The 27,374-nt window shown below is 36.1% G+C and overlaps 1 protein-coding gene across 2 annotated transcripts in view; it reads left to right on the forward strand.

Moving 5' to 3' along the window:
- LOC127834361 (serine/threonine-protein phosphatase 2A regulatory subunit B'' subunit beta-like) overlaps positions 1–27,374 on the forward strand; it is a 93,956-nt gene that overhangs the window by 24,770 nt on the left and 41,812 nt on the right. The window contains exon 1 of one of the 2 annotated variants that reach the window (XM_052360128.1): positions 24,990–25,084. The exons of the other annotated variant lie outside the window; for it this stretch is intronic. Coding sequence (XP_052216088.1) covers positions 25,067–25,084 — 18 coding nt within the window. The 5' untranslated portion in view covers positions 24,990–25,066. Of the gene's footprint in view, positions 1–24,989; positions 25,085–27,374 lie in introns of those variants that run through there. 2 annotated transcript variants of the gene reach the window in all.

The following is a 27,374-nucleotide window of genomic DNA, read 5'->3' on the forward strand; positions in this document are numbered from 1 at the left end:
TACCCGAGCCAACAATGACCAATCGAGCCTTAGTAAGTGAGTGATGGTGTATGAGATATACACCCTCAGTAATTTCATACCATACAAGACTGAGCTTTGCTGTTTGATCAGTTTCATCTTTTCTTTAATATCACGGGTTAGAGAAAAAAAACTCTATCATGATAAAAAACAATGTAAATAGAGGGACAAATGCTTACTTCCCATTCATTGTAGATTTAATGATTAATTTGTCCAGTGTGAGTCTTTGCATATAGTATACTGTTAATTTGTTTAACAGTTTAAACACAAGAGTTGTCGTTAAATTAGGACCTCTGTCACACAATATCATAATGAAAAAAATGATAATATAGGCATATGAAATGGCCGTAAATAACTTCAAATAAAAAATAATTACGATTTCTTTAAACTGAAATTTTTTTTATAATAGACTTGTTTTTTTACCTCAATTATTCAGCATTATAGATATAGAGAATATTATGTGAGTTTTGGATCAAGTTTATCATGCGAGGCTTAGAACCGATGAAGCGCGAGGCTTGCCGCTAACATGGTTCGTGCCGAGCATGATAAACTTGATCTTTATCCAAAACTCACATAATTTTCTATTTATCCTTTTTTGTGGTCATTTATCGTTCAAAAAAAGTATAAATACTTTCAGAGGTTTTTTTTAGATAAAGGGGAAGACGCTGGACGCTGGGTAAAAGGGGAAAATCGAGCGCGAAAGAGACAAATTTGGGGAAAAATAATAACTGTTCATTTCAATGTCTATAACTCACCTACAGACTTCAGGTTTTTTTTAGAAAAAGAGGCATGTCTCTGACCTTTTTGTTCTTAAACACATGAACAAGTATGATATTAAAGTCAAAGTCCTAAATAAAGTTGCAGGTGTAGATCTAATAATGGGAAATGTTTTCAACTGGGGCCTGGGAACAATGTCAATATTATGATTTCAATTGTATGATGAATGGGTTGACGATCTAGATCTGCTACAGTATTGGAAGGGAAAGGTGCCGCAGCTGCCGATTGTCTACTTTCACTTTCACAATAATCCGACAGTATTAATCGATGTTGATTACATGTACCGAATCCTGCTGGGTTTCAACGGTTTTTGATGATTGATTCTTAAAAAATGCGTCCACGCAATTAATATTTTCTGAGTCCGAACGTTTTGTTTTGTTTGTGTATGAACGCCAATTGTGAGACTTTTTTCTGTTTTAACGTTTATATCTTGGCTTTCACATAACCCGGATGAAAATTCGACTGGTTTCCGGTAATTAATTGACGAAACACCCTTCTCGCGCAAGACCGGAATCCAGTAAAATAGTCACATGATTAATACGATTAGTTGCCCGGTTTCCATGACGTAATTTAAGAGCTATATATAGAATCACTGGGATTCCCAGATTTGAGTGTTCGTCCGGAGAGAGAGAGAGAGCGAGATCGTTGTACATGGTACAAATTGGATAAGTGTCGACTTCCCAAAAGAAAAAAAACATTTCTTTGAGGGTAAAATATTATATTTTGGTGAAAAATTATATTTTTGGAGGGGAAATGGTATTTTTAGGGGAAAAATTCTGGTAGGGGAAGACGCCGAATATCGGCGTCACTTTCTTAGTAAAAAAAAACCCTGACTTTAAAATTCAAAGAAACAGCGCTGGTTTTCAAAGTTGACTTTAAAGTGTTTGTTTACTTCAACGTCATCATTTGCTATGACGTCACATTTAAACATATAGTGTTCTTAAGATAGAGGTCGGAAAAAATAGCGATAGTATAAAGGTAAAGTTTATACGATCGTTGTTATACTATCGATTTTCAGCTGGTAATAGGATAAAAAATGTACCCATGGGGGTAAATACCCCCACTTTTCAAAGCATAGGGGTAAATGGTCAAATTTCGCCTTGGTTGAGGGGTAATTTGCTAAAAGTAAAACCAGAATATAGCCGGGGTACAGACACTCTACTTTAATAATGTTAAACACAATTAACCACTAACTATGTGTATTCCTTCATATTAGTAGGTTTCTTAATTTCTTGTTATTTTAACTTGTTGGCAGATTACATTTAAGAAGATCTTCGTCGTTATTATCCACCACCGTGGCCAACGGAGAACTTTTTTGCCAACTTTCAACAGTTGTTTTATTAGCATTTTAGTGGTTCCTTTTTGATTTTAAAACAGAGGAATTTAAATCATTCAGTATTGGCAGTACAATTTTATTACTCGATACAATTTTTGCCATACACAAAGAATCAATTGTACTTTGAGAAGTAATTTGTGTTGGCTTGGAAGAAGCCATGCTGACCACTTCATGTAATTTAATAAACACATAAGCGCTTGACTGTCTGTTAAAAAATCAATACTAAATTTACCATGCATCTAGATGCTACAGAGTATACATACTGACTGGCTAACTATTTCTACAACCAGCTCTAATTTTTACGATAACCAGTCTCATTTTTTGGCTAAAGACAATCAGCTGTTTATATTTTTTGTTTATGATGTACGCATCAGTGCCCCAGATAAGCTGTGTATCTGTGTCTTTCACCCTATTAAAATGTCTAAAAACGCAAAGAAATTCAATAACATGCCTATTGAAAACGCAACCATTTTGATTTGTGCGCAAATTCGTCAAATTCAATGCGTACAACACAATAGCTTCAATCGAAAATGCTAAATGCTCATTTTCGGTATTTTCTCTTTGAAATTATTATCGTCACGCGTATTTATTAAGCAAGCGCCTGGATGACGGAGCATGAAAACAGTCAAGCTTTATTCAAACTCTCTGCGTTCTAGATTTCATAGTTAAATAAAGTGTGATCAAATTGTTTTCCTCAACATACATGCGTTTTCAATCTGACTTTATCCGTCGCTCATTGTGCATGTATTTATAAAGTGCCTGTACTTTCAGTTTCTATAACGATGCAAAATAAAAATGTCTAAGAGAGGTCGAAAGACTTCCGCTATTGTTGAGAAAAAAATATCAGTCGATCGCAAACTGTTTCGAACCAAGAAAGCAAGAGCCAAATGATCATTCGTGTTATCGATTTTTTTTTTGTTTTAAGTTTATATTAAGGACAGTTTCAATGATTAAAGATGTTATGAAACATCAGTTTATTAAAGTTAATTATGATAGTTTAAAGTTTTATTGAATCAGTACAAGTGAGCATCTTCCACAGAAGTAAAACATTAATGATATAAAGGTATGCATTTTTATAAATTATTTCACCCTATTTCAAGAAGGAAATCACCCTTATATTTTTCAAATCAATGGGTGAAAACCCTATTTCTCAAATAATTATCTGGGGCACTGCGCAGAGAATTTACAGCATTAGCGTAAGTCCAGATTGGCTTGCTTAAATGTACGCACGGAAATGATAAATTGAGCGTATCTTGATATTTCGAATGCGTATATTACGCTGATACGCAGCTTATCTAGAACGCTGATTATTATTAAATAAATAGTGAAAGCTGTTTTTGCAAAAATTAGAGGAATTTGCAACGCAAATGGTCAGTATTTTAATTAGAGGAATTTGCAATGCAAATGGTCAGTATTTTAAAAAGTGTGCAACTCATTTTTTCACATTTTTCGACAGTTAGCGACTTTTTTTCTCACAAATTTGAATAGTTTGAGACTCATATTTTAACAAATTTGAACAATGCTCAATTAATTATTTTCACTATTTCCAACAGTCACAAGTCATTTGTTCACAATTTTGAACAGTGTGCAACTTACAGGGGACAACAATATTTCTAAACTGCACTCGCCCTGCAGGACGAGTGCATTTAAATGTGCACTCGTCCTGCAAACACATGCACTCGTCCTTGAATATGTGTGAAATAAAGTTTGCAAAGGGCTAATATGACTAATAAAATTTACTATATCACTGCTAAAATGCTGCTTACTCAGTTATTCATGCCAGCTGATCAAAAAAGAAATGTTGAGCAGTGAAATAAGTTATTTATGAGGAACACAAAATAAATAAATGAAGACTGCTGTTTTACTTTTTTCTAATGCTTGCGTGCTTTCCTGTTTGGGATGTTTGAACATCAAACCCCCCCCCATCCCTTTAAAGAACGCTCAAATGTCAGACATTTTTCGGACGAAATTCAGACTAGTTATAAACTGTACTTTGCAGTTAAATAATTCTTTAAAAATCAATACTTACAGTGAATGCAGTCGGATGTTTCCCTGTCAACATTGACACCAATATTTACTCGCGACTTAGTCTCGCATAACAATGCGCACCTGTTGTATGAAATTTACAATTACAATTTCCAGTTCATTCTCGTTCTACTTTCGGAATAGATATGCTTTAAGAAAATGATTTTATTTAATTATTTACGGGTCCTAAAATACATATTTTAACATCAGCTTTTTCTCTCGTCCTGTAGGACGAGCGCTTTAGGGAAATTCACTTGTCCATTAAAGATTTCACTCGTCAATATGAGCAGACGAGTGGAATTTTTGTCCCCTTACTTATTTTTCCATAATTGTCTAGATTGCGAGGCTCATTTTTTACAACCTTCAACATTGTACGACTCATATTTCACAATTTTCAACATTGTGAGACACTTTTTTTACATTTTTCTAATGTTTGCGACTGATATTTTAAGTATTTTAAACAATGCGCGACTCATTTTTTCACATTGTTGAATAGTCACCACCCATTTTTCTTACTTTTACATGCACGACTCATTTTTCCACAATATGAACAGTGTGCGACTAATGTTTTCAAAAAATGAGGCGGCAGAGGTTGCTGCACAAAGATAAAAAAGCCAACTGCCATAAATTTTATCCAAAAAAGAGCAACATGGCTTATTGGAGCTAAACAACCCTTTCTACATGTACTTTCAACAAGCACACAGACCAATGACAGTAGGACTACTGGCACTGACCGTTGGTTCATCAGCATGAAAAATGGGTGTCAAAAATAGCACAAATAATGTAAAATGTGTAATATGCATGTATAACGATGAAACTTACCAACCACTCGACCAGGAAACATCTGTTGCAGACTATGTGGGAACTGGGATTCGGGATGCTCTCCCACTGGTATCATATGCAGATCAGTGGTCACAAGAACGTACACAACATCATTAATGTCAGCAATATATATCTCCAACTTCAAACACACAGCTTGCAAAATCGCTGAATATTGCACAAAAGCAGCTTCGTTACAAACTTCCAGCAACTCGAAATCCACAAGCAGTCTCGTTCCCCACCCACTTTGACTTCGTAGCGAAGGCATGCTTTTTTTGGGAAACCGTTAACATCTCACAACTAAACGTATACTACGGAGATTGACAAGTTGAAAAATAAATTACTGTAATCACTTCCAATTATGCGCACTAAGTTAAACTCCAGTTCCAGTTTGTCTTTATTGTTGAAATGTTACTCTACACATTCGCTTTGAAAATAGCGGTTGGCGTGTTGTTGGAAGTACATGTACATGTCGAATGTGTTATTGTAAAAACTATTGGTATTGTGTTTTTAGTGCAGACATTGTATTTAAGTTTCGATTTCTAGCTTAAATTTATATATTTTGTTAAATAATTTGCGTTTGAATGTGATTGTTTGTTGCTTACTTGCGAACTATTTTTTATGTGTAAATATGCATAGACGCTAGTGGATATGTAATCAGGTTACCATATTTACAACAATAAAATTTAACGGTTGTTTGTTTTTGTTTGTTTTGTTAATATTTTCTTAAACGTATGTTAAACGCAAAATGAAATTATTAATTAATTTGGGAATAAAATCGCAATATGTATTATTTAAAATCAAATTTGAATTGCCTAGCGCGTGAATTGTCTCCTGGGGGTGAATTGTGTTTGGGTTGCTATTAACGCTATTAACGCTTCCGGCGAGAACTCATTTTATAGCGATTGCGCAATAAAAAACACCACTTTTTCGTCATTTTATCAAAAACTGGAGTTTTCCCAGACATGACGAATATGCCATCGTCTAGATCGCGTTCTGGTCCATATACAGGTCAAATTTCAGGCACAGTGTTGGGCCAGTTTTCATGGCCCACAAATCGCGGCTATACCCTGGAGCTTAACGAAACTTAGCCCCCTTTATCATTCGTTCGATTGAACGTCATCAATGATGACGTCCAATACATCACTCATTCCATACAATCAAAAGCAATGTCAAAAGCTATAACTCATGTGCAATTGAAGTGATTTATATTTTAGTTGTTCCCCTTCATTTTTAATTGAAGGTAAACATTATTTTAATGTAGAAAATGCTTGATTGTTAATAGTAAAAGTTTAAAGGGGCCTTTTCACAGATTTTGGCATGTTCTGAAGTTATTCATTAAATGCGTTCCATTGATAAATGTAAACATTTGATCGTAAAAGCTGCAGTAAAAAATAAAGAATAACATTTAAAAAAGGAAAAAAACTTTGCCTGGAGCAGGTTGAACCAGTGGAGTCCTGCCAAGGTCCTGAAGTAAAAACGCTTTTACCCTCTCGGCTATTCTGCCGAGTATACATAGGTGATGTATTTTATACCTTATAAAAGCAATCTTCATAGTGTCACAAAATTTAACGACAACAACAGAACTTTCCAAATTATTCAATCGTTTCGCGTTGCAACGCTTTATAATTTTTAGGTTTTAAAATCGTCAAAAGATGCATATAATGGCTATATTAGACCATGGTTAATGTTCAGTTATACTGTTTCCACACAAATATAATAACTAAAACAAAAATTTGCGAATCTGAAACAACTTTTTTCAATTTTGTCAATTTACCAAAACGTGAAAAGATCCCTTTAAGAGCATAATCTGATGCCTCTGAGCAATAGCTGAATGAGTGCTTACATTTAGTTACTGCTTTAATATTATGAATAATCATTATTTATTTTTACATTCAACATTTGTCTATTAATTTAATTGATCATTTATACACAGTTTTGCCTAGATTGTGTACAATACAGTTATTTAATTTCAGAATTAGATTAAACATCAGTACATTGTTAATGTAATTATTTTCTAATTGAATATTAATCATCTTGTTTTAATGCAATATTAAATATTAAACCTGCCCAAATGGCACCTTACAATATGGAAAAACACAAGCTCATGTATTTTAGTAAATTTATCCTTTTTGCTTTAAGTATATCATTGTTCAGGGCTCACAAAAAAGGCCTTCAGAAAATAATAGCCTTCATTTTTTCCTTAAAAAAAAATTAGCTAAAACCAACATGGACTTTTCCGCAAAATGGTACTGAAGGCAACAAGAAAAAAAGAATAATGTATATCTATTGGATTTAAGTTGTAATATATACTTAAAAACATGCATACTATCAGTGTCATTTTCTTATAAAATATTATCATCTGCTTTACAATTAAGAATACAATCAAGGTTGTGGGTGTGACCTAACAACCAGACATCATGCTACAGTAACATACTTATATTCTTTAAAATAAGCATAATATCACTTTAAAACAAGAATTATATTAGTGTCATTTTCTTAGACAATATTATCATGACTTTACATGAAAGAATACAATCAAGGCTGTGGGTTATGCTGGCTTTTTAACCAGGTTTTTTAACCAGGTTTTCCGAAGGGAAAAACTGGTTATTAGATTGGCGAATGCGGGCGGGCTGGCTGGCTGGCTGGCGGGCTGGCTGGCGGGCTGGCGGGCGGGCAGAACAAGCTTGTCCGGGCCATAACTGTGTCGTTCATTGTCAGATTTTAAAATCATTTGGCACATTTGTTCACCATCATTGGACGGTGTGTCGCGCGAAATAATTACGTCGATATCTCCAAGGTCAAGGTCACACTTTGAGTTCAAAGGTCAAAAATGGCCATAAAAGAGCTTGTCCTGGCCATAACTATGTCATTCATTGTGAGATTTTAAAATCATTTGGCACATTTGTTCACCATCATGGGACGGTGTGTCGCACGAAAGAATCACGTCAATATCTCCAATGTCAAGGTTGCCACGACTAAAAATAGATTTAAAAAAAAAAAAACTTACAAAGGGGGTTAATTTTGTTTGTTCATTTCAAAAGTTCAGTTTGAGTTTTCTCCCTTTATCAGATTTTTTTTTCACAATGAAAACCTGGTTTTGTGACAATTTTGTCCCTTGTTTAAAGAGAAGAATGCTTTGATTAAAGGCTTATTAGTATTAATAAAATAAGAAAACTGCCCTTTCAAATATTGTTCAATTTTATAAAGTCTTTCTAGGAGCAAGTTCTGGTTAGTACAATGGGAAAAATTGTTAACCAGACCATCCGTAACACTGCATGTGTTTTCTATATTCTATAAAAATTCCATATTAAAAAGAACGTCGTAAGTAAATTAAAATCAACGAACGATCCCGTATCCGAAAACGACTGTCCGAAAACATTTCGAGTTGGGTCTTTTGCACATGAAATAAAATATGCATATTGTTTGTCTGCGGAAGCAGATGACAAGTAGCGGTAAATATGGGGATAATAAGTTGATGGCGATCAAATAATTTTTTCATCAAGCAATATTCAACGTAATCTAATTCCAAAAAAACACGGCGTGAAAAACCAAACCAGCCGACAATATTCGTGGCGATTTTCAATAATGACGATGAAATAATAATAGGCAAAAACATAACGATGATCCAACAGTTACTGATAACTGGTAAAGCACGGGGAGATTATAGAAGTTTTCCAAAACGTATCACTACTGTCGGACACTAGTGCTGCAACAATAGACCGGTATATCGGTATATATTGCAATACGCAATCCGCATATTGTATCGCGATATGATTTTCATCATACCGGTACGAAAATTTTACAAAAATTCATTCACATTTCGTCCAGAAAAGCCATCTGAAATAATGATAACAAGGTAAACAAAACAAAGCAGTGTAAATATTTTTTTCGTAAAAATAGCATTCTGAAGAGTATATTATACGGAGTAACGTTGTTACATCGGGGCATTCGTTTGATGCTTTTGAACAGATTATCATTGAGTCAATTGGGCGCAGCTGTTAATGGTTCGTTCGATTCTGAATTGAGCATTAGTAAATTTGTAATCCAAATTTCGGAAATACGCTTCAAAATTTTAATGCTAATGCGACAATAAAAAATTATAGCGTCAAATAAATAGCGCGCGAAAATTATACAGACATGTAGAACTTTCCATGGAAAGTATGGGTGTATTTTGTGTTGTATAAAAATGGGAACATCACTTCAGGTGAATTACGCGTGTTCAGTGGAAAAAAACGCCTGGGTTGGACGTTATTTCATCACATCTTTAAATAGTAACAAATGCCAAAATGTATTGATACTTAAGAAAAGTTGCGAATGTTTGTGTTTCTTGTTATTCTTGAGCACATTTACCGGTATATAGTAAATATTTACCAAAATTTGCTTTGAAACTGGAATTTACGGGATTATCGGGTAATTGGCAAGTTATAATTTTGGTACAAGTTAGCAATATATTGCGATATATTGCAATACGGGTTTTTGAACTGACAATATATTGCAATACGGTTTTTGGCGTATTGTTGCAGCACTATCGGACACTGATTGAACAAAACGCTCTAGGCTACAATGTCGCAGAAGCTTATTGACGTGTGTATGACAATACACAGGGTCGAGTGACTGTGTGTACACAGGTTATCTTCTTATCGATTTTTCCTACTTGATGGCCCAATTTACACACGTTTCGCACTCGCCGGAAAACTTGTAGAGGCAAATGTGATTTTTTTATATGTAGGCGGATAAAATAATCGCCATTTTTTTCTCAACAATTTTAAGAAATAGTAGCAAGTTGGATGAAATAATCGCCATTGGCGATAATGTCTAGCAGCAGCGTGAGCCCCCATTGCATAAAAATTACTCAACCATATAGCAATCAAACCATAATACACAGCCATATCATGCATGTGACCTTTTTTCTGAATGCTTGAATTTCATTCAATCAATTTTGTTTGATTAAACTTGGCTCTTCATGTTTATCACATGGCCAATAAATCAGGACAAGCTGTGTGGTCATTGGTTTAACAGTTTAAGGCCCTGATAATCTAATGATGGGCATTAAATCCCATCTCAGAAAGTTAAGACATGACTTTTGGTGGGCAACACTCTGGCAGAAAATCAATTCAGCTAATCCAACAGGCTTTTCTGACAGCCATTATAAGTGCTAAAGAATTGGAAGTGAGAATCTGAGAATCCAAGAGATAGGATGCTGCCTTTGGCACTCCGGTACTGTAGTGTAGTGAGTACACCTGGCTGGCAGTTATAACTGTTGTATGGTAAAGGTGTATGCTGTAAACTGGTATGTTTTCGTGTGACTGGCTATGTTTTTATGCCCAGGGGTGGAGGGTATATTGTTTTTGGCCTGTCTGTCTTTGTGTGTGTGTGTGTGTGTGTGTGTGTGTGTGTGTGTGTGTGTGTGTGTGTGTGTGTGTGTGTGTGTGTGTGTGTGTGTGTGTGTGTCCCAAAACTTTAACCAAAACTTTAACCTTGGTCATAATTTTTGAAATATTCAAGATAGCAACTTGATATTTGGCATGCATGTGTATCTCATGGAGCTGCACATTTTGAGTGGTGAAAGGTCAAGGTCATCATTAAGGTCAAAGGTCAAACAAACAAATTCAAAAACTTAAACCAAAACTTTAACCTTCATCATAACTTTTGCAATATTGAAGATAGCAACTTGATATTTGGCATGCATGTGTATCTCATGGAGTTGCAAATTTTGAGTGGTGAAAGGTCAAGGTCATCCTTCAAGGTCAAAGGTCAAATTTATGGCTTCAAAGCAGCGCAATAGGGGGGCATTGTGTTTCTGACAAACACATCTCTTGCTTTTAATTCAAAATCAGGTCTGGTAATTGGCCCCATTCCCATGGAAAAAAGTATATTTTTTCCCAAATGGGAGCTAAAAATTTCAAATGGAAGTTTTCGAAAAAAAATAAATGTTTTAATCTCAATATTTTCTTCATCTCCCATCTATATAAGTTGAACATTAGTAACTAAAAACACTTGTATTCTCAATTTTGAAGCATTTTTTAAGCAAAACAACAACAACACTAATTTCCCAATGTTGGTCAAAACGCTGCACATTTTCCAAAATCACCCGGCCTAAAACATATTGCAGAGTTTGACTTTACCACAGATTGTTTGTTTCTAGACTCAGAGCGGCATTTTTAAGCAAGTTTGACACACTTGACTGCGAGGTATGGTAGCTGAACAAGTAATCTGGCAGCTTTTTTAGACCTTTACGATTTTAACATATTGAGTGATGACTTTGCGCCAGCTGTAGAACTTAATTCTTAAAAGTTGTTCAATAAACAGAAAGGTTTCAGTTTGACAGGATGTGATAAACATATCTCTGGTCTACATCTAACTTAGCCACCTCTATTAGAAGTGGACACCTATCAGTTTGGGCGCTACTTTTAGAATGATAGTAAAATCTTCAAAGCAATGCAACTGTTGTATTGCACACAAAAAGTGCCCCACAGATTTTTTAAAACCCAATTTTCAACAAAACTAAATTACACCCATGTACAGTATTTCCTACCCCAATTAAATGATAGTAAAACCAACAAAAATGCCTCACTTTTTTTAAAGCCAATTTTCAGCAACACAAAATTACACCCCTGAACAGTATTTCCTACCCCAGTTAAATGATAGTAAAACCTACCTGATACAACACATCTATGTAGCCTGTACTACAGGTAATCTGTGATTTACACTGGTGCTTAGGAGATAGAAATATTTGTGAAATATGTGAAGTATTCTCTTGTTTGTGCATTCTGGATGCTTGTTTCTACATAAAACTATTCCTTTCATAACCTTTTGGATCATAAATGCTGTCGTGTTCTTGTGAATATCACTGGTATTGAATGGTGTTTTGTAGCCTATGACATGTGATTTGTTGTTGGATTATTGCAATTGGTGGATAATATTGTGGTTCTTTATGGATTTATTATGATTGCTTTAAGCAACTCTTGAGAAAATATTGAAGTATTTTTCGTGTGGTACTTTTATTTCAAATTGATGATGAAGATTGAAAGATCTTTCTGATTTTAATAAATAAATAGTAAATGGACAGGCCTTGATTGCTCAATCAGGGTATTTGGAAATCATGAACAGTTTTTCGTTAATTGAACATTTCTCACAAACTGACAACCTAATAATTAGCCACGCTGTAGGAAAACAGGACTTAATGCATGTGCCTAACATGTCGTCCCAGATTAGCCTGTGCTGTCAGTGCCTGCTTATCAGGGACGATGCTTTCTGCTTTTATGTTATTTTTTTATTTTGAGGAAGTCGCCTTATAGTGAAAAATCCACTAGGCGCGGAAAGTGTTTTCCCTGACTAGCCTGTGGGATCTGGGATCTGCCTGTGGGATCTGGGATCTGCAAAGGCTTACCTGGGACAACACCAGAGTAAGGCCCGTATATAGGAACATATCAGACAATATTATGAAGCTTAGTTACTCTCACATTAAGAACAACAACTAGAAGAAAAAGAATGGATTTTTTTTCTGCCTTACATTAGTATCAGAAAAAAGATAATGTATTAATTTATATGGGCTGTGCTCTGCGAAAAGGGAGTTTAATTGATGTGTGTAAAGTGTTGTCCCAGATTAGCCTGTGCAGTCTTCACAGGCTAATCAGAAACAACACTTCCCGCATAAACTTAATTTTGCGAAAAAGAGACATTCATGAAGCGAATAATATCAAAAAAGTGGAAAGTGTTGTCCCTGATCGCACAGGCTAATCTGGGATGACACTTTACACACATGCATTAAACTCCTGTCTCACAGAGCATCGCCAATACACTTTGACAGGGATTTAAAAAATGTCAAAATTACTACTAGTCAAAAGTCCCCATGCCTGAAAATGTAAATGGTAAAATGAAATTTTTGGGTTTCTCAATTCTGTAGCCCAGAATTATTTTGGTTCTGTTTGTTCGTAAAATACTCTGCAAAATTATCTCTGTATACATATAAGTGAGATACAATGCAAAATATACCATTTGTATGATATACAAATTACCGTAATTACTCTATGTTTTCAGACACTCTAATTTCGGTCCTGTTTTCGATATCTAATGACAGGGTTCTCAATAACTTTTTAGCCAACAGGCCAAAATTTGAAACCAACAGGCCTTCTGGGGGGTCCGTGGGCATGCTCACCCGGAAAATTAAAAAATTGAGCACTTGATTTCCTGCATTTTGGACCATTTTATGGCTATTTTAATGGTCAACCAGGCACTTAAATTTGAGCATTTTTTTAATAAATTCAAGTTTCTTCAATAAAATTATGATTTTCTAGTAAGTTTCCAACAAAGGTTCGCCCTAATTCATTAAAATACGATTTTTCACAAATAAATTGTAACATAATTCGGATAAATACGACTTTCGGATATGTAATTGCACTCGATTTTTAGGGTCAATTTTTATGATTTTGCACAAAGTTCCAGTTGCAACATTTTATTCTGATAAGGAAACAAGTCATGTGTGTGTCAGAAACACAATGCCCCCTAATGCGCCGCTTTTTTTTACCTTTGACCTTGAAGGATGACCTTGACCTTTCATCACTCAAAATGTGCAGCTCCATTAGATACACATGCATGCCAAATATCAAGTTGCTATGTTCAATATTTCAAAAGTTATTGCAAAACTTTAATGTAAGGTTAAAGTTTTGGTGACAGAATGACAAACAGACAGGCCACAAACAATATACCCCGATCAATTGATCCGGGGGCATTAAAACTTCCTTTTTTTTTGATTGGGAACGGGGCCGAAATTCAGCCCTACAGCCGTGCAGGAATGGGCGGAAAAGGCCTGATCGTCCGTCTACCATGCACATTTTGCATGACACTTCTAGTTTGAAACGTAACTGAATTAAAATAAACTTTCACAACAACAAAAACTTTGCATTAACACAAAAAAATGCAAGCAATCAGGAACAAAAACTCACCATGTGATGAAAAGAACGACAAAATATTTGACTGCTTTTTTACCGATTCCAATTTGTGCCTTTTCATTGTTGTTGTTGTTATAATGCATTAAGAGAGATAATCAAGCCATGTCTTTGCTTAATAGCATAAAGGAGCAAAATTACCGAAAAGACACGCAAATTTCGAAAAGTCAATTGCCGATTTTCCTAATCTGAGCGATTTGCAACCGACCAAAATCTGATTTCAAACGGCCGATTTGGCCGGCGGCAGGCTCTTGTTGAGAACCCTGAATGACAGTTCGATCATGGGGTTTTACAACAAGATTAACATCATAAAACATGGCAGGTGCATGCCTGAGGGCAACAGACCATTTCATTTGCGTTATTTGGGTAAATAACCTTGTAAACCAGTATTAAACAATGGTTTCGCCCGATAGCATAAGCGCTATAATGACAATTACCAGGGGTAGTGCCAATAACAGTTCAATTATCTACCGCAATTGTACTACCCCTTATCAGTAAAATAATTGTGACAAATACTAAACGCTTCAAAGTGTGATGCACCCTATTGCAAGTTTTACGAACAATGGAAGGTGTTAGAGAACAACTATACGAAATGAGCAAACAAAGAATTCATAGTTTGCTTTTTTATTGCGTTAACTACAGGTTCATACTAGCGAGTATCGGTACATCACATGCTCATCTTTGAACTCGTTGGTCAAAGTAAAACATTGTAGTAACTTTCTGTCAAATAAATTAAGCATTTAAAAAACAGTGCAAACATATATAACTGTAATTTATACTATACGGCATGGTATTTTACAAGCGCGTGGTATTGCCCGTAGTCGTTGATACAATTGACGCTATTTTCGGACACTTCAATTTTCGACTCTAAGCTTTCAGACACCTGTATTTTGTGAATATTTTTCGTATCTAAGTTTTCGGACACAAAAAAAAATATTATTTTTAAGTGTCCGAAAACATAGAGTAATTACGGTAATAATAGAATGTATTATGGAGTTACTTTCATGGTAACATTTGCATCAAAATGACGCAAGGCAGATAATTTGCAGGAATCAAAAGAGCATGTTTGCATCAAGAAGCAGGATTCTCCTACAATTGAAATCCCTTATTGAACAGTTTAACATTCCTTTTCTGGTTATACAATTTTTATTTAAAAAAAAAACGATAAAATATCTGTGTTAATTTGGTCTAATTTCTTCACTGGTTCCTTGATCAATTCTTGCACTAGTAGAATTCTACAAAATGGAGTGTAACCAACTTCTGTCTATACCTTTGCCTATTCGATTTTGGAGAACTGCACTTGTTTATTTCTATGACGATTTCCAGGTGTAATCGGAATCCACATAAAGCCTTTGTAATCATCACAAAAGCAGTTCCTGGCAAACACTTTGTAAACCAGCAGCTCAATCTAGTCTGTGATTACTGTATGTTGTTTTATAGATTATATACACAGTTCTTTTTTGCTCAGAGAGAATGCATCAAAAAGTGTGATATTTTTTTAGCCATGCACACCTCTGCATCAGTCTATTGTCTGTCTGTCTATCAGTCTGTCGGCCTGTCTGTCAGTTGTCTGTCTGTCAGTATGTCTGTTGTCTTTCTGTATGTTGTCTTTCTGTCTGTCTGCCTGTCTGTTGTATGTCTGTTGTCTGTCTGTGTCTGTCTGTCAGTCCGTCCATCCATGTCTGTCTGTCTGTCTGTGACACTGTTTTACAACAAGAAAAAAATGACCAGATTTTTTCTTGCATAATTAAAGAGATTTAAAATAAGTGCCAATATGTAAAAAAGGCACAACTTACGAATTTTCCTGTCTTATAAGATAAAGGGCCAGTTATATCATGTTGGTATTAATACATGCTTGTTGTCCCCTACCCGGAGGGAGGGGACTTATGGTTTGCGCTCTGTGCGTCTATGAGTCTGTCTTACTGTCACACTTTTCTGGATCCTGTGATAGCTTTAAAAGTTCTTCATATTATTTCATGAAACTTGAAACATGGTCAGATGGCAATATGGAGATTATGCACGTCTTTTCATTTTGTTCCTACGTCAAGAAATCTGGTTGCTATGGCAACAAAACAACAACAAAAAATCCTGACAATGGTGGGTAAGGGACATATACACTGCAACGCCGATATATCGCGGACCGGTATATCGCGTTGTCCAATATATCGCGCTTTGGCTATGGATCCCAAAATTCCAACAAGCATGATCACTAAATGACATGTTTTAATCTGAGAATTCGCTAACTTAAGCAAAAAACCGGTTCTACCTAGTAATAACACCCTATATTTCGCGGTTTAATTTGGCACGCAATGAAGCGTGAAAAACAGTCGATAAGTGACAGCGTTGTTTGCACTCGGACGGTGTTGTTTTTAACACTTAAGAAATTAGCAATTCGTGTCACTGCATAGGTAATAATGGCAGTTTACTGGTATATAAAGCGTTAAATTTCGCAACTGGTCATTCTGTCTCTGTACACGAAATAAATCGCAAATATGGATACGAGCAATAGTGTCACACGCAAATGTAAACAGTTCTCGATTGTTGAGAAGATCGAGATTATAGACAAGATAAAGGCTGGTCAATCCCGTACATCGATAATAAAGGAATTTGGTGTCCCCGAAGGTACGTTAAGAGGGTGGCTAAAAGATGAAGAAAAGCTACGAACAGCAATATCGGAAATGGACACCCCAGACCAGAAACGCAAACGGTTTAAGGGTGCTAATGATACTGAACTCGATAAGGCAGTAATAACCTGGTTCACACAGGCGCGTACCGAAGGTATGCCCATATCTGGCCCCAATATACAGCACCAGGCCCTAAAATTCAACAAAATGTTACACCCTGAAAACAACTCGTTCGAGGGCAGCACTGGAGGGTTGCGCAACTTCAAACACCGCCATGGTATAAAGCAAGTAACCATCCGGGGTGAGGAGCGTTCTGCGGACACAGAAGCGGCTGAAGCGTACCCGGAAGAGCTCCGAAAAATCATTGAAGATCAAGGTTACGTTGCGTCGCAGGTATATAACTGCGACGAAACGGGACTCTACTACAAAATGCTACCCGACAAAAGCCTCGCACAGTCGAGTGACAATAAAAAAACACTCGGCTTCAAGCAAAGCAAAAACAGACTAACCGCTCTGCTATGCTGCAACGCGTCGGGTACCCACAAGCTCCAGCCCCTGATCATCGGGAAGTACGAAAAAACCGCGTTGCTTCCACCATGTCAATCTAAAAACGCTACCAGTCCACTATGACTTCTCGAGTAACGCGTGGATGACAGGGGCAATATTTGAAGACTGGTTCCACAAGAAGTTTGTGCCTGAAGTGAGGAAGTATCTTCGTCAGAATAAACTCCCACTGAAGGCGCTCCTTCTTGTGGACAACTGCGCCGCCCATCCTAAGGATCTCAAGTCGCGGGATGGGCAGATAGTCGTGTCCTTCCTGCCAAAGAATACCACATCTAAAATACAGCCATGTGACATGGGAATTATATCCACAACGAAACGAAACTACAGGCGACAACTAATCACGGCCATAATAGACAGTGACAAAAACCTGACGGACTATCTTAAGCAGGTCACAATCAAGGACGCTATGTACCTGTTCGCTACGGCATGGAGCGAAGTGTCCGCCTCCTGTATAGCAGCGTGCTGGCGGAAAGGCCTGGGTGACGCTGTCGGTGAACAAGCCGACAGCGACCGTGACTTCGATGGGTTCGATGAATCTGATATAAGGGAAGCCGAACAACGAGTTGAGGACTATGAAGGTTTCAACAACCACGACATGCTCAACGCCAAGCAAGCCCTGGGACCATTGACGGAAGAAGACATCAAGACGTGGCTGACAGTGGACGACGAAGAACAAACATCAGCAGTGCTTACCGACGAACAGATAATACAAACAGTGACGGAACCAGAATCGACGAAAGAAGAAGAGGAGCAAGAAGAAGAAGAAGACGAGGAGCCCATTCCTGCTATGGCAGAAGTAGTGCGTTGCATTCAGGTGGGGTTACGCTGGGTAGAGAAATCTGCAAAAAGCACCCCAGCTGAAGTCATGCATTTTAGAAATGCACTTTACCGTGCGAGATTAGAAGCACGATCATCCTTGAAACAAAAGGAATTAACTGACTTTTTTAATTTTGAAAGACAATGATGTACATTTTGTTTTGAATATGTATGCTCTCGTAAATATGTGTATATATAATTGTTTTTATCTATATAAATGTTTGTTCTTGTAAATGTATTTGTATTTGTAAATGTTCATATGAACACCATATAAATAAACATGTACATATGCTTTATTAAACAATTAAATAAATCGTATTGTCCGCTGTATTTTTGTTCGGACTGCATATTCTTCTTGCTTGATATCTCGGTATGCCTGTAAATATAAAATAAAAACAAATGTAAACAAAAGTGGCATGCAGCCTATGTATTCTATAAGACTATTTGTAACGGTAAATGCGTATTTGACAATAATAATTCTTCTTTAAGCTGATTCGCGAGCGATCGTACCTGAAAGTAAAAAAATATATAATTAACATTTTGGTTTACGACAAAACTAATACAGATACGTATGTAGTTATGAAAATGTAATCTAAGAATTGGTTTGCAATTATTACGATACAAATATATAGCAGCGCCGCATATAAAATGAAAACATTGGGGAAATTTGACAAATTAATCGCGGATACGATTAAGTTAGACATTTCTCGAGTTACAAACTCTATATCACGCGCCGGATATATCGCGCTCGCGATCTTTGGACCCCACCAACCGCGATATATCGGCGTTGCAGTGTATTGCTTGGCAATAGTCTTGTTATTTAAAACTTTTTACTGTTATTTATTTGTTTTATATGAAAACAAGAAATGAGAAAGTCCTGTTAAAAATGTGAATGTGCACCATTAATGCTTTTGCATCGGATTTAGAGGATATTTAAGAAATTTCTTTTTTCAAAAAAGGCACATTTTCATTACAGAATGGTACTTGAAAAGTTGAAGCAATTTAATATGGTTTAGAAGTCATAATGATTATAATTTATTGGGTTATTGTGTTAAGTTGGCACGAATGTTTTTTAAATGTGCCTTTCAATTAGCAATACTTAAATACTTATTTTAATGCCAATATTAACTGAAATTCAAAAGAAATTAAATGAGATCGATTTTTTTCCACTTCAGTGCTTACAGTTAACTTGGTGCATTTGATCGCTGAAAAGATAATTTTAATGTGTTAAGGTCTATGTTATGTCAAGTTCTTTTCACACGTTGAAATGCAACGGATTAGACAGGATTTAAATCGTAAAAGTACTTGATCAATGGACAAATCTGTGCGGCTCCGTAGAAAGTGACTCAATTATAGGAGAGAAATTAAGCCATCTAGGGATCAGGATTATGGTTAAAAGTGACTCAATTATTGGGAGAGGAGATAAACCATCTAGGGATTATCATAATGTGCCGAAATATTGTTGTGGGATAGTATCATAAGAAAGGAAAAATAATTGTGTTACTTTGGTTTTAAGGTTTGAATATTATTGTTTAAAAGGAGACCAGCCATAATGAAGGGGTGCTGTTTTATCCAAGAAACCAATACTAAGATTAACTTATGGCTGAATTTTTAAGTAAAAAGAACTTGAAATCGATGGGAGCTTGCATGGGGAAATGGTGCTAGTATTAAATCTCTGAACACTGTATTATGTGCAGTTGAAATAAAACATCAAAGTTGGAATGTACATCACTTATGTATTTTTGTAACAATAATTCTGTAACGAGGTTTTGTTGATGATAATTACATGACTTGCATTCAAAAATGTCAGATTGTTTACAAGAGCAGACTGGAAGCTTTTACAAAACAAAAACATAAGCAATTGAATCTGACAAAATCAAACCTGAATTGATGTGGTAATTAACTGAAAAAAGGTCCTTTGTGTGATTTATAATCAAAGTGGAAGTTGTGGTTACAATTGAACACAAGCATGCATACTTGAATATGCACACTTTTCCAGCGATAAGACCCATATAGGAAGTGTATCACAATGGTTGCATGGCGTTTGAGTTCTCTGCCCCATTATGGGTGAAGTGGCCCAAAGTTTGCTACTTGTTTCCATGTACTTGATATACGTTTTCTTGTTTTTTGTTCCCCTTTTTGGAAAGTTGGTCATTTTTAAGTAGTGATATCTTGTGGGAGATATAAACATCTCCATAAATTACAATATTTTGTATTTTTATTGACGAGTATGAAATAAATTCAGATATGCATATTTTTAATCTTTTAGTTCTGTTGAAGGGTATGAAATGAATAATATAACTTACAAAATATTGGTGGTAATTAATTGATGTTGGTTGTTAATACAGGTTTTGTAGCTTTTTGGTTCGTTGGATTCTGGTCTAAGCACCTTTATTCAAGGCTTGGAATGAATAATAAGTTAGTGTTTAGGCATAAATATTCTGGGTAATTATTCAGTATTTATGACTTCTTACAGGCCATTCTTCATCAGGTTAGGTTGACCGTACAGTTTGCTTGATTTGGTAGGTAAGTGGCAACTAAATCTGCCATGGTGTTGTGAAGTGGAGAAATTTTGGTGTCAGACATTTGTATCAAGAAATCTACACCATTGAGAGTTAATGATATATCCAAAAAAAAGTTGTGTGAAATTTGTAGGTGTTCATAGCCATTTGTGTTTTATTGTCTAAGGCATTTGGTCAATACCTGTTGCCATTAAGTTAATCAATCAATAGGCTTAGCATTCATATTTTCTTCTGCGCATTCAAATTATTATTTTTATGCTCCCTCAAAATTTATTTTGGGGGGGAGCATATAGTTGCCGCTTCGTCTGTCCATCCCTCCGTGTGTCCGTCCGTGCACAATTTTTGTCCGGGCTATTTCTCAGCAACTAATGACCGGAATTCAATGAAACTTTAATGGAAGCTTCACTACCAAGAGGAGATGTGCATATTATCAACGGGTTCTGGTCAGATGATTTTTCACTATGGCCCTTTGAAATTTTTGAAATTTTCCCATTAACTGTACATATAGTGCAATTCTTGTCTGGTCTATTTCTCAGCAACTCTTGTCCCCCCAACTACTGTGCCCTCTAGACGTTTCCTTTTATCTGAATATATAGTGCAATATTGTGACAAAAATAACGTTTGGGGAGCATCACCCGTCTCCGACGGTTTCTTGTTTTACAGTGGCGCATGTTAAAATGGTGTGTACAGATTGGAAAGTTGGTGCAGTGTTACCTGCGTGTCACTTTAGGAGGTTGTTGATTTTCAAAGAATGTTATTTTCAGATGTTTTTTAAAATTGGCTTTTAGTTTCCATTATGCTAGTGATATTATTAAACAATCAGACGGGTCTCTTACTCTCTATCACTTATATTGATATTTATTTCTCTTACTAATCTGCTAAGCAGAAGGGTGAATTATATGAAAGCTCTTGCCTGTCTGTCATTCATAAATCAGTGTTTAAGTATTTCTTTTGTGTCTGCTCTATATCTCCTATACCATTTGAAGGACTATCTTGAAACTTGCCTCATATATTGACAGAAATGAGATGATGTGTAGAAGGCAAGGGTCAGCCATGAAGGCTGAAGGTCAAGGTTGTACTCCCAAGGTCAAAAGTTTGATCTGCCATTTTTGTGAGTGCTTCATAAATCCTATACGATTTGAATGACCCAGTGGCTACAATGTTTAGATTTGAATGACCCAATGGCTACAATGTTTAGATTTGAATGACCCAATGGCTACAATGTTTAGACTTGAATGACCCAATGGCTACAATGTTTAGATTTTAATGACCCGATGGCTACAATGTTTTAGATTTGAATGACCCAATGGCTACAATGTTTAGATTTGAATGACCCAATGGCTACAATGTTTAGATTTGAATGACCCAATGGCTACAATGTTTAGATGTGAATGACCCAATGGCTACAATGTTTAGATTTGAATGACCCAATGGCTACAATGTTTAGATTTAAATGACCCAATGGCTACAATGTTTAGGTCATTCAAGGTCGAAAATTAGCCTTTTTTCTGAGTCTGGTCCATATCTTCTTTATCTGTTGAAGGATTTTAATCAAACTTGCTCTGTCATGCTTTATGAAAATCCAGGTCACAACAGTTACTTCGTGGTCAACAAAATTTTAGTTGGGGATAAAGCTGTTTCTTGGACTACCTTGTTATCAAAATGTCTGTTTTTCAAATCACTATATAGGGCCAAAAAAAACTTTGCAAGGGTCCTCTTTTTCTTCCAAATTTCTTTAAAATCATGCATTTTAGCTCACCTGAGCACAACGTGCTCATGGTGAGCTTTTATGATCGCTTTTTGTCCGTCGTGCGTTGTCCGTTGTGCGGAGTCAGCATTTGCCTTGTTAACTCTCTAGAGGCCACATTTATTTTCCGATCTTTATGAAACTAGCTCAGAGGATTTGGCCCACTGATATCTTGGATGAGATCAAAAATGGTTATGTTTGCTTGAAAAACATGGCTGCCAAGGGGTGGGGCATTTTTCCTTATATGGCTTTATATGGCTATATTAAAATCTTGTTAACACTCTAGAGGCCACATTTATTGTCTGTTCTTCATAAAACTTGGTCAGAAGATTCATCCCAATAATATCTTGGACAAGTTCGAAAATGATGCCGGTTGGTTGAAAAACATGGCTGCCAGGGGGCGGGGCATTTTATTATATGGCTATAGTAAAACCTTGTTAACACTCTAGCAGCCACATTTATTTTCCGATCTTCATGAAACTTGCTCAGAAGATTTGTGCCACTGATATCTTGGATGAGTTCAAAAATGGTAACCTTTGCTTGAAAAACATGGCAGCCAATGGGCAGGGCATTTTTCCTTATATGGCTAGATATATGGCTATGGTAAAATCTTGTTAACACTCTAGATGTCACATTTATTGTCCTATCTTCATGAAACTTGGTCAGGAGATTCATCCCAATAATATCTTGGACAAGTTTGAAAATGATGCCGGTTGGTTGAAAAATATGGCCGCCAGGGGGCGGGGCATTTTTCCTTATATGGCTATAGTGAAACCTTGTTAACACTCTAGAGGCCACATTTATTTTCCGATCTTTATGAAACTAGCTCAGAGGATTTGTCCCACTGATATCTTGGATGAGATCAAAAATGGTAACCTTTGCTTGAAAAACATGGCTGCCAAGGGGTGGGGCATTTTTCCTTATATGGCTATATATGGCTATAGTAAAACCTTGTTAACTCTCTCGAGGCCACATTTATTTTCCTATCTTCATGAAACTTGGTCAGAAGATTCATCCCAATAATATCTTAGACGAGTATGAAAATGATGCTGATTGGTTGAAAAACATTGCCGCCAGGGGGCGGGGCATTTATCCTTATATGGCTATAGTAAAACCTTAACACTCTAGAGGCCACATTTATTGTCCAATCTTGATGAAATATAGTCAGAAGATTTTCCTAATGATATCTTGGATAAGTTAGAAAACGGTTATGTTTGCTTGAAAAACATGGCCACCAAGGGGCGGGGCATTTTTCCTTATATGGCTATATAAGGCTATTGTAAAATCTTGTTAGCACTCTAGAGGCCACAAATACAGTCTGATCTTCATGAAACTTGGTCAGAAGATTCATACCAATAATATCTTGGACAAGTTAAAAAATGATGCCGTTTGGTTGAAAAACATGGCCACCACGGGGGCAGGGCTATTTTCCTAATATGGCTATAGTAAAAACCTTGTTAACACTCTAGAGGTCACATTTATTTTCTGATCATCATGAAACTTGGTCAGAAGATTTGTCCCAATGATATCTTGGATGAGTGTGAAAATGGTTTTGGTGGCCACCAGGGGCAGGGCATTTTTCTTTATATGGCTATTGTAAAACCTTGTTAACACTCTAGAGGCCACATTTATTGTCCAATCTTCATGGAATTTGGTCAGAAGATTGGTCTTAATGATATCTTGGATGAGTTTGAAAATAATTATGTTTGCTTGAAAAAAAAGACTTCCAAGGGGCGGGCAGGGGGCATTTTTCCTTATATGGCTATAGTAAAATCTAATGTTGACACTCTAGAGGCCACATTTACTGTCTGATTATCATGAAACTTGATCAGAAGATCCATCCAGATAATATATTGGACGAGTTCAAAAATGATGCCGGTTGGTTAAAAATCATGGCTGCCAGAGGGCGGGGCATTTTCCTTATATGCCAATAGTAAAACCTTGTTAACACTCTAGAGGCCACATTTATTTTCGGATCTTTGTGAAACTTGGTCAGAAGATTTGTCCCAATAATATCTTGTTATCTCAGGTGAGCGACTTTGGACCTTTCAGGCCCTCTTGTTTTCTAAGTTTCCAATCTACCTCAGTATTTTTCATACCCCAAAGCAAGAATATTGTGTCTTTTTTTCCCCGAAAAAAGGCTGTGACCGTTCCCCCAAAGTTGGTGTTTTGGCCCTGCAATATCACAATCATAATTGCTACCATCTTAAAGTCTCATTGAATTATGTATCATCATGAAACATTGCAAGTGTTTTTTACCCCACAGGTATTGTGAATAATTATCAAATCATTTTATCGGAATATTACCATAAAGTGTGTTTTGTATAACAACTGTGCCTATTGTTTTACAAACAATAACATTTAGTTTTTGTTTGTAAGGTTGTAAAAACACTGTTGTGACATTATATAATGATAAAATATTGTTATAATGTTAATATATACAGGCATAAATAGACTATATATTGTAAGTATATGTCAATTCCTTTATAAATTGTATGTTCACATACCTTTCTTTGTTTTTTGTTATTTTGTGTCTTCAAATAGTTTGTAAGAGGATCGAAATAACAGTTGTTTTTTTTTTCAAGGATGTTATTTATATTTGACTTCCCACTGTGCTATTACAGTATTTTTTTGCAGTCTTAGCTTACATGTGTATGTGTGTAAAGTAAAGAAAGGATAGCTTGCAGTTCATTTTAATGTTTCATAGCTTCTTATCCTATTTTGGGACATTCACTCTACATTCTGCTTAAAAACTAATGATCAAAAGAAGTGTGTAGAATTCAAGCTTTTATGAAACGGGGACATACAACATCAAGATGTAACAAACAGTTTGTGTGCATATATTGCGTTTCACTTTCTAAACAGATATGTGTTTGTCAGCAGAGGTAAGTTGTTCAGGTTATCAAGTGTTTGGCTGTATGGAACATTTCATATAGCATTCTATAAATTAAGTGCAAATATAAAACGTTTCGTGTTTTTAGCTCGGCTGTTTTTAAAGCCAGCTCTCTTGTCGTGTCGTCCGCAGTAGCCGTTGTGCTAAAACCTTAACATTGGCTCTAAAATCAAAGTGCTTACACACCTACAACTTTGAAACTTCATATGTAGCTGCACCTTGATGAGTTCTACAAGCCACACCCATTTTTGGGTCACTAGGTCAAAGGTCAAGGTAACTGTGACCTCTAAAAAAGCAATTATTCTGACAAGTTTTCATTTATTCAAAACTGCACCAGTAGCAGAGTGTTGGCACCCGCTATTCGGTGCTCTTGTTTTATATTTTTAAATGCACCTGATTTGAACCAAAAATAAGAGCCACATGCTTAAAGCATGGTTTCAGTGCTTTTTTTCCTTCTCAGAGAGTGGGTGTTTATCACAAATTTTAGAAATTCCCTACTAAATTTTTTGCTATCTAAAGAAATTAGCAAATAAAATATGCACAATTTTAAAAAGTTTGTTACAAATTTCTTAACAATTTTGCGACTATTTTTTCCAAATTTTTTAAAGTTTGCGACTGATTTTTTTGCAAAGATGGGAAAAGTGTCTTGGGTAGGATTACTTTTGATTGGTTAATATACATGTAGTGTGGTACTTGCAGTCAGTACTAGGCAATTTAAGTCCTTAAATGTTTTCTTGGTCAATTATGGTTGATAAATTTGATAAAACACACATTTAATGGTGGTCAGTATTTGTTAATAACTAATCATTAACAAATATTGGAATTTTGTTGTTTCCGTTTTTTTTTCACCTGATTGTTTTTTAGCTCGACTATTATAAAGTTTGCGTACTACCCCAAATATTTTTTATATCCTTTGACATATTGCTTTTATATGTTGCATACTTGTTTACCAACATGACCCTAACCTATAAACAAGAGCAGACCACTGTATCAAGCATTTTTACATAATTATGGCCTCTTTTACACTTACATAATTGAACATTTTGCTTAAATTGCCATAACGTCTTTATTTATGATCACATTTTTTTTTTACTTTGACAAAACAACACTTACCTGAACACCACAATGGATTCCACCCAAACAATACCCCACGCCCCTACCCAGAATCCCTCCCCCCAACCTCCCCCCCCCCATTTTTATGTCCTCCACTATAGTAGGGGGGGACATATTGTTTTTGCCCTGTCTGTTGGTCTGTTGGTTGGTCTGTTGGGTGGTTGGTTTGCACCAACTTTAACATTTGCAATAACTTTTGCAATATTGCAGATAGCAACTTGATATTTGGCATGCATATGTATCTCATGGAGCTGCACATTTTGAGTGGTGAAAGGTCAAGGTCATCCTTCAAGGTCAAAGGTCAAATATATGGGTCAAAATCGCTCATTTAATGTACACTTTTGCAGTATTTCATTATATTCAAGATAGCAACTTGATCTTTGGCATGCATGTGTATCTCATGGAGCTGCACATTTTGAGTGTTGAAAGGTCAAGGTCATCCTTCAAGGTCAGAGGTCAAATATATGTGGCAAAAATCGCTCATTTTATGAGTACTTTTGCAATATTGAAGATAGCAACTTGATATTTGGCATGCATGTGTATCTCATGGAGCTACACATTTTGAGTGGTGAAAGATCAAGGTCAAGGTCATCCTTCAAGGTCAGAGGTCAAATATATGTGGCCCAAATCGCTTATTTTATGAATACTTTTGCAATATTGAAGATAGCATCTTGATATTTGGCATGCATGTGTATCTCATGGAGCTGCACATTTTGAGTGGTGAAAGGTCAAGGTCATCCTTCAAGGTCAAATATATGGGTCAAAATCGCTCCTGTAATGTCACTTCTGCAATATTGAAGCTAGCAATCATGTGTATCTCATGGAGCTGCACATTTTGAGTGGTAAAGGGTAACGGTCAAGTCATCCTTCAAGGTGAAACATCATATAGGTGGACATTGTGTTTCACAAACACATCTTGTTTTTTTAAACATCATCTAATAAATTACCCCACCCCACATTATACCCCCCTCTCACCACCCACCCCCTACCCCCCCCCCCCCCAATTTTATTTTTATTTTTGTTAAACATCATCTAATAAATTACTACACCCCACATTATACCCCCCTATCACCCCCCTACCCCCCCCCCCCCCAATTTTTGTTTGTTTTCCTTTTTGTAAAGATCGTCTAATAAATGACCATACCCCACATTATACCCCCTCTCAACCC

This window comes from Dreissena polymorpha, chromosome 6 (assembly GCF_020536995.1).
Source record: "Dreissena polymorpha isolate Duluth1 chromosome 6, UMN_Dpol_1.0, whole genome shotgun sequence".
Taxonomy (NCBI): Eukaryota; Metazoa; Mollusca; class Bivalvia; order Myida; family Dreissenidae; genus Dreissena; species Dreissena polymorpha.